The following is a 6,994-nucleotide window of genomic DNA, read 5'->3' as shown; positions in this document are numbered from 1 at the left end:
AATTGCTGACCTCAAGGTTTATAGCCCGATTCATAATAATCAGCACATATACACAAATCTTCCCACACATGTAGTCATTTTAAGTCATTTTATTTCTGTGTATTTCATTTGTTGAGGTCATGTGTACATTTAAAACAACACAGAAGGCAAATATATACACAGACCTCACCAAATGAAATACACAGAAATCAAATTAACTACATGTGTGGGAAGAGACAGTAGAAGAGCTCAAAATCATGAGGCAAAACAAGTCCATGGGCAGACTGTGGAATAGTCCATCAATTGCTCATATGCAAGTTCAGGCTAAAGCTGAAGAAAAGTAAAGCAAGTCTACAAAAAACAAAATGTAGCCTTGAACATATCCCACCTGAATTTAAAGACCATCTCATGAACAGATTTGATGCATTAGATACTAATGACAAAGACCAGAAGCGTAGTGGGATGACATCAAGAACATCATACAAAAATACAGGTAAATGTCACTAAAAAGACAGGAAATAAAGAAAAGAGCAAAGTGGATGTCAGAAGAGACTCTGAAACTTGCTATGAGCACAGATAAAGACAATGGAAGAAATGAGGATGCAAAAGAGCAGAACAGAATATTTCAAAGGGCAGATTGAGAAGACAAAGTAAAGTATCACAAAGATGTGTACAAAAACCTAAAGTTAGAAAACCCAAAGGGAAGCTTGCACTCAGCATTTCTCAAGCCCTCTACCACTTCAGGTCTTGAAAGGAACCTACCCATATGGCCCAATCTTCAGTCAGCAGTAGATAGGTTATTGGTGGAGACAACAACACTAGTAAGATATGCTCACCATGGAATGGTCAATTATTCAACATCCAAAGGGCAACATTTACTTAAGGACAAAGTTTAGAAGGGATGGAAGGTGGGTTGAATGGAAACAGGAACCACAGGAAGAAAGCAAAGAACTGTTGTTGCCAAGAGTGAGTTGTAATCATTGAGATGAAACAAAGTGTATGATTTGTTGAATGCAAAACTTTAATCTGTAAACTTTCATTCAATTCACAGTTAAAAGTTTTTTTTAAAAAAAAGAAACAAAAAATGTATAATGGACTGTCAAAAGAACAAACAAATCTGCCGTTGGAAGAAGTATCATCAGAATGCTTCTTAGAAGCCAGGATGGTAAGATTTCACCTCTCATACTCTGTTATCAGGAGGGACTAGTCTCTGCAGAAGGACATAATGCCTCTTAAAGCAGAGGGTCAGCAAAATTGAGGCAGATCCCTAACAAGATGTGGCAGCAGTCAGTCACGTGCTCAAGCGCAGGACTGGGCAGTGTTTCATTCTGTTGTGCATAAGGTCTTTATGAGTCAGAACCAACTCGATGACACCTAACAATATGTCACAAACCTCACAGTCCAGCAATCTCTTTGTTTCATCTAATTCCCGAATAGGCACAAAACAGAACAGTGTGGCGGAAGGCCCCACCTGCTAATTACATGAGACAACCATTGAGACCATGCCTATCCTGTCCCTCAGTATCCCCAAGGCTAAGACAAGTGCTACATGTGACAAACAAAGTAAGAAGGGCCCCACCCTGGGGCCTGTTGCTGACAAAACTGACAGAATATGACATATGCACATGAGATGGGACCTAAGTCTAGAAGGCTCAGGCTACAGAAGATTCTAGGACATGGCCTCTGGCATTCATTAAATGTTGAGTGACTAGAATGGAGAGAATTAAAACAAGGTGAATTTCTCACTCCGGAAGTGGCTCTGTGGAGTTCCAACCATAGGTTGGTCCTGACTCCCCTTAGCCTGGTTGGTCTGGCTCCCATGACAGCCATCTCCAATCCTGTTTCCTAAGCAGCCCAGAGGTAGGAGGTCTCTCAGCTATATGATGTAAGAGCAGGGGAGGAGGGTGTGCAGGGACAATATCCCTAAGCACCTGGCTGTTAGTGGTTCTAATCCCCATGAAAGCAAGTCCTATGTCATCTGATTCCTTGCAGGTATTTCTACAGCAGTTGTGACCAATCCCACACCTACCACAGCGCTGCAGCATGTGATAAGGATGGGATAGCAGGTTCACTGAAAGCACCTATCAACATACCAACTCAACCCAAACTCAGTAGACCCATGAGAAGATGAGCGGATGGACATGGCGGAAGCACTGTATACCTGATTGTCACAGGAGTGAAGAGCAGCATGGTGGTGACGTTGTCTAAGAAGGCAGAGAGGATGGCAGCAATGAGGCACAGCATGGTGATCATGGGCCACACTCTTCCCCGGGAAACCCGATAGGCCTGCCAAGACAGGAGTAAGACAGATCAGAGAGGAGCAAGACAGAGTCATGGGTATGTGGCCCTCTTTGTTAGAGATGCTGAAGTTGATTAAATCATTTCTTAAAAGAACTTTTCCATTCTAAAACAAAAAAATATCCCAAGTGTATCATTAGCCTTTACACAAGCTTTGCTCTCTTTTTGCCAATTATGAATCAGAGAATCATTAGCTCATCAGAACATGCTGGTGGGTTGGGTTTATGAAAATTATTATGCTCAGGTTTAGAAAGTAATCATTGAAAGTATTTTGCCAAAAGGCAAAGAAATCAAGGGCTGATGAACTGAAATATTTACATACTCTCAAATGCAAAACGACTTTGATGTGTAGCTGTAAACGACCAGTTTTAGTAATACTATGCTGCCATTTAACGTTAGTGCTCTTTTCTTGATCTCCATTCTTCAGTTATTTATCAAGAAGCTAAAAGTGTTGCTTACAGCTCTCGTACTTCTTAGCCCAACCAAGGTACCCAGCTCTGCAGATGTGATTTTTATAAGGAGGGCAGGATTTTAAAATATTTGCTTCAATAGTAGCTTCATTTACTAAATAGGTACTGTTGGCAAAATAATTAGTTAGTGTACAACTATTGAGTGAAATATTAAACCTACCTTTAAAGCACAATAATCAAAAAATCCAGTTTCTGAAAATATGGCTACTAAGATCATCTATGGAAGAAAAGAGAAAAACAAGGAGAGCGTTTTAGCAGAGTGATTTCCACAACGGGAGTTCTGGGGTGGCACTGTAGGATAAGCACTCAGCCATAGGTCAGTTTGAACCACAGGGTCAACAGTTCAAACTCACCAGCCACTCCTCAGAAACCCTAAGGATGGTCGTTAGGAATGCAAACTGACTCAGTGGCACTTAACAACATACCATGAAGGGGCAGGGTGATGTTACCAACATGAATTACAGCCTCTAGAACAGTGGTGAGGCATGTCTAGTCAGGGGGCCGCATTTGCTGTTGTTACGTGCTGTCAAGTCGGTTCCGACTCGTTGTGATCCTATTTAGGGTTTTCTAGGAGCCGCTGGTGAGCTTGAACCACCAACCTTGCAGTTCAAACCAACCTTGCAGTCCAGCACATTAACTTGTACCACCACACCAGGACTCCCAGGGGGACATGTAAGGCTCACGAAATCATTTGGTCTGGCCCTGACAAGGCAACCAGAGTTCCAGCCATCACATTGTTGTTGTTGTTTTTAAGTGTCATCGAGTTGGTTCTGATCCATAATAACCCTGTATAGGGTTTCCAAGGAGCAGCTGGTGAGCTTTAATGGCCAACCCTGTGGTTCAAAGTGACTTTGCAGACAAGCGCATTAACCTGCCACACCAGGACTCCAGCCATCACATTAGGGTGACTTATTTAAATGTCTGGCTAAATATAGCAGGCTCACTTTTAAATTGCTCATTTTGTATGGCCTGCAAATGATGTTATAAATTTTGGCAGAAAAAGGTTCCCTACCCCTGCAAAAGTTCCTCCACACCAAGCTCTATGTCTCTTGCTGAAAGGTTTCGATTCCTCATCTCACCAACTTACTCTTGTTCCATGATAACTAGTTTGCTACCTGAAGGGAGGCTCTTGCTAGTGTTTTGGCACTGACATTTTTTTTCCAGCAATTTGTCCAAAAGGTACATTATAATTCCAACACGTTCTCACATCAGATAGCAGGCATTATTACTCTCCACTTACAGACTAGGTAGAGAAGGTGACCTATGACAGTCACAGCAATGGTGACCCACTGAAAGTCACAGAGCTACAGGTAGGTAAAAAGGACTGAATGTGTTCTCTGCAGCTCACTGCCCACACACACAGCAGTTATACGTTTTAAGATTTCAAAGCTGGGTTAAATTTGTTTGAGTAATTAAACTAATTGTCACCAATCTTATCAAGACCTGCAAATAAGAGTAGTTATATTGAAAGGATAGTTTTCTGCCTTCTGTGCGAACACAACATGACTACTCACTTATGCTTCTTTCTGATGATAACAATGATTTTATTCTAAAAAGTCATGTGCCATTTATTCAGACTCAAGACCACCAGGTATTTCAACTAGCCAGAACTTTCTGGAAGATTTCACTTTCTAAGATGGCAGTGTTGAACTTGAAGTGATAAGATGCAGGTTCAAAGCCTGATTCTGCCACTTAGGAGTATTTCAGACTTGAGCAAAAAAATGTTTTATCTTCTGTTATTTCAATTTTCTCATCTTTTAGTTTCCTATAATGATCCCTGGTGATACAATGGGTTAAATCCTAGGCTGCTAAACACAAGGCCAATGGTTTGAATGCCCAGCCACTCTACAAGATAAAGATGAGGTTTTCTGCTCCTGTAAAGATTTACAGGCTTGGAAAACCCTACAGAGCAGTTCTATTCTCTCTTATAAGGTCGGTATGAGTCTGAATTAATTCAAATAGCAGTGAGTTTTTAGTTTTTTGTACCTTGCAAAGTTGGTGTGATAAGTCAGTAGACATGTAAATCACTGCACGTGGCAAATTGTAGGCCTATTTTTTTGCAAATAGATGGTAAAAAGCAAACATGCCCAAAAGTCAATTTGTTGTTGTTGCTGTTAAGTGCCCCCAAGTTGGTTCCACCTCATAGCAATCCTTTATAGAATTTCCAGTTAACATCTAGTAGGTTTGAACTGTCCACCTTTTGGTCAGGGTGGTGGGTTTGAACTGACCATCTTCTATTTAACTGTCCAGAGTTTATCCTAAAGAGCCACACCAGGATTCTAAAGTCATAAATTTAGAACCAGTATAAATATCTGCCTTATCTAAACTGGCAGGCTAGAAGATCACTGTGGAGGCTGTTTGCAGAACTTGGTACTTCTCACAGCACCAAGACTTCCAGGCCAACATGACTGAGCAGGTCTCCAGTGAGTCCTGTGGTGATGTTGACGCTGTGCTATCTGTATGCCTCCAAAGACCCTAGAAAGGGTGTTAGCTGCTATGACAAAGATATAAGACTATCTTTGCATATACATACTTGTAGAATAATAGAACATTCAGGATTTGCCAAACTGACTTAATTGAAAAACAAACAAACAAGCAAATAAAACCATTTTTTCTTGTAAGAAACTTATTTTATAAGACAACTTGTATGCTTCCTCCATCCAAAACCCCAAGCCCTATTTGCTTTTCCCAACACTTGTCTGTCACTGCGGTGGTTTGCATGTTGTTGTGATGTTGGAAGCTATGCCACTGGTATTTTAAACACCAGCAAGGTCACCAAAGACCGACAGGTTTCAGTGTATCTTCCAGATGAAACCAGGCTAGGGAAAAAGAAATACAAACTACTTCTGAATGTTCAGCTACTGAAAAACTTAAGTGTAACAGCAGAACACTGTCAGACATAGTACCCAAATATGCAAACATGATGAACAGTACCAGAATATTGTCAGATACAGTGCCAGAAGATGAGCCCCTCAGGGTGGAAGGCACTCAAAATACGACTGGGGAAGAGCTGCCTCCTCAATGCAGAAGTTGACTGTGATGGGGCATATGAAGTAAAGCTTTGGGGACCTTCATTATTTAATGGGGCAAAACAAAAAATGAGGAGAAGCACCTACCAACATCCATTAATAATAATGGAATTTGGAATGTATGAAGAATGAATCAAGGAAATTTTGAAGTCAAAAATGAAATGGGATTCACAAAGATCAGTACCCAAGGTATTAGTGAGCTGAAATGGACTAGTAGTGGCCATTTCAAATCAGACAATCATATGGTTTACTGTGCCAGGAACAAGAAATTGAAGAGGAATAGCATCACATTCATAGTCAAAAAGAACATTTCAAGATCAATCCTGATGTACAATGCTATTCTGTGGTAAGATAATAACCATATACCTACAAGGAAACCCGATACAGGGTCGCTATGGGTTGGAACCAATTCAATGGCACTTCACAACAACAACAACAACAACAAGGAAGACATGTTAATACCACTATTATTCAAATTTATGTGCCAATCATGAAAGCTAGTGGTGATGAAATTGAAGAATTCTACCAACTTCTTTAGTCTGAAATTGATCAAAAATTCAATCAAGATGTATTGCTAATTACTGGTGATTGGGATGCAAAAGTTGGAAACAAAGAGGATCAGTAGTTGGAAAATATGGCTTGGTGACAGAAATGATGGTGAAGAATGCATGATAGAATTTTGCAAGACCAATGACTTGTTCACTGTAAATACCTTTTTTTCAGACAACTTAAAAGATGACTACACACATGGACCTCACCAGAGGATATACACAGAAATAAAATTGGCAACATCTTTGGAAGAGAAGGTGGAAAAGCGTCATATCATTAGCCAAAACAAGGCCAGGGGCAGACTGTGGAACAGAGCATCAATTTCTCATATACGAGTTCAGGCTGAAACACAAGAAAATTAAAAGAAGTCTTGTTGTTTAGTGCTGTCTCATAGTTTCCTACTCATAGCGATCCTGTATAAGGTTTCTAAGGAGCAGGTGGTGGGTTTGAACCACCAACCTTAAAGCTAGCAGTCCAGTGCTTATCTTACAGTGCCAAGTCTACAAGAGCCCAAATTTGATCTTGAATATATACAACCTGAATTGAGAAATCATCTCAAGAACAGATTTGATGCATTAGACACTAATGATCAAAAATCAGAAAACGTGTGGGATGACATCAAGAACATCATAGAGGAAGAAAGCCAAATATCATTAAGAAAGCAAGAAA

The 6,994-nt window shown here is 40.4% G+C and overlaps 1 protein-coding gene across 1 annotated transcript in view; it reads right to left on the bottom strand.

Moving 5' to 3' along the window:
- OCA2 (oculocutaneous albinism II) overlaps positions 1-6,994 on the bottom strand; it is a 223,528-nt gene that overhangs the window by 132,900 nt on the left and 83,634 nt on the right. The window contains exons 11-12 of the mRNA XM_006861920.1: positions 2,908-2,964; positions 2,141-2,265 (exon numbers count right to left, since the gene is read on the bottom strand). Of these exons, the coding sequence (XP_006861982.1) occupies positions 2,141-2,265; positions 2,908-2,964 (182 nt within the window). The remainder of the gene's footprint in view (positions 1-2,140; positions 2,266-2,907; positions 2,965-6,994) is intronic.

This window comes from Chrysochloris asiatica, unplaced genomic scaffold (genome assembly GCF_000296735.1).
Source record: "Chrysochloris asiatica unplaced genomic scaffold, ChrAsi1.0 scaffold00044, whole genome shotgun sequence".
NCBI lineage: Eukaryota > Metazoa > Chordata > Mammalia > Afrosoricida > Chrysochloridae > Chrysochloris > Chrysochloris asiatica.
The sequence above is the reverse complement of the archived record's forward strand: the minus strand, read 5'-3'. Positions and strand labels throughout refer to the sequence as shown.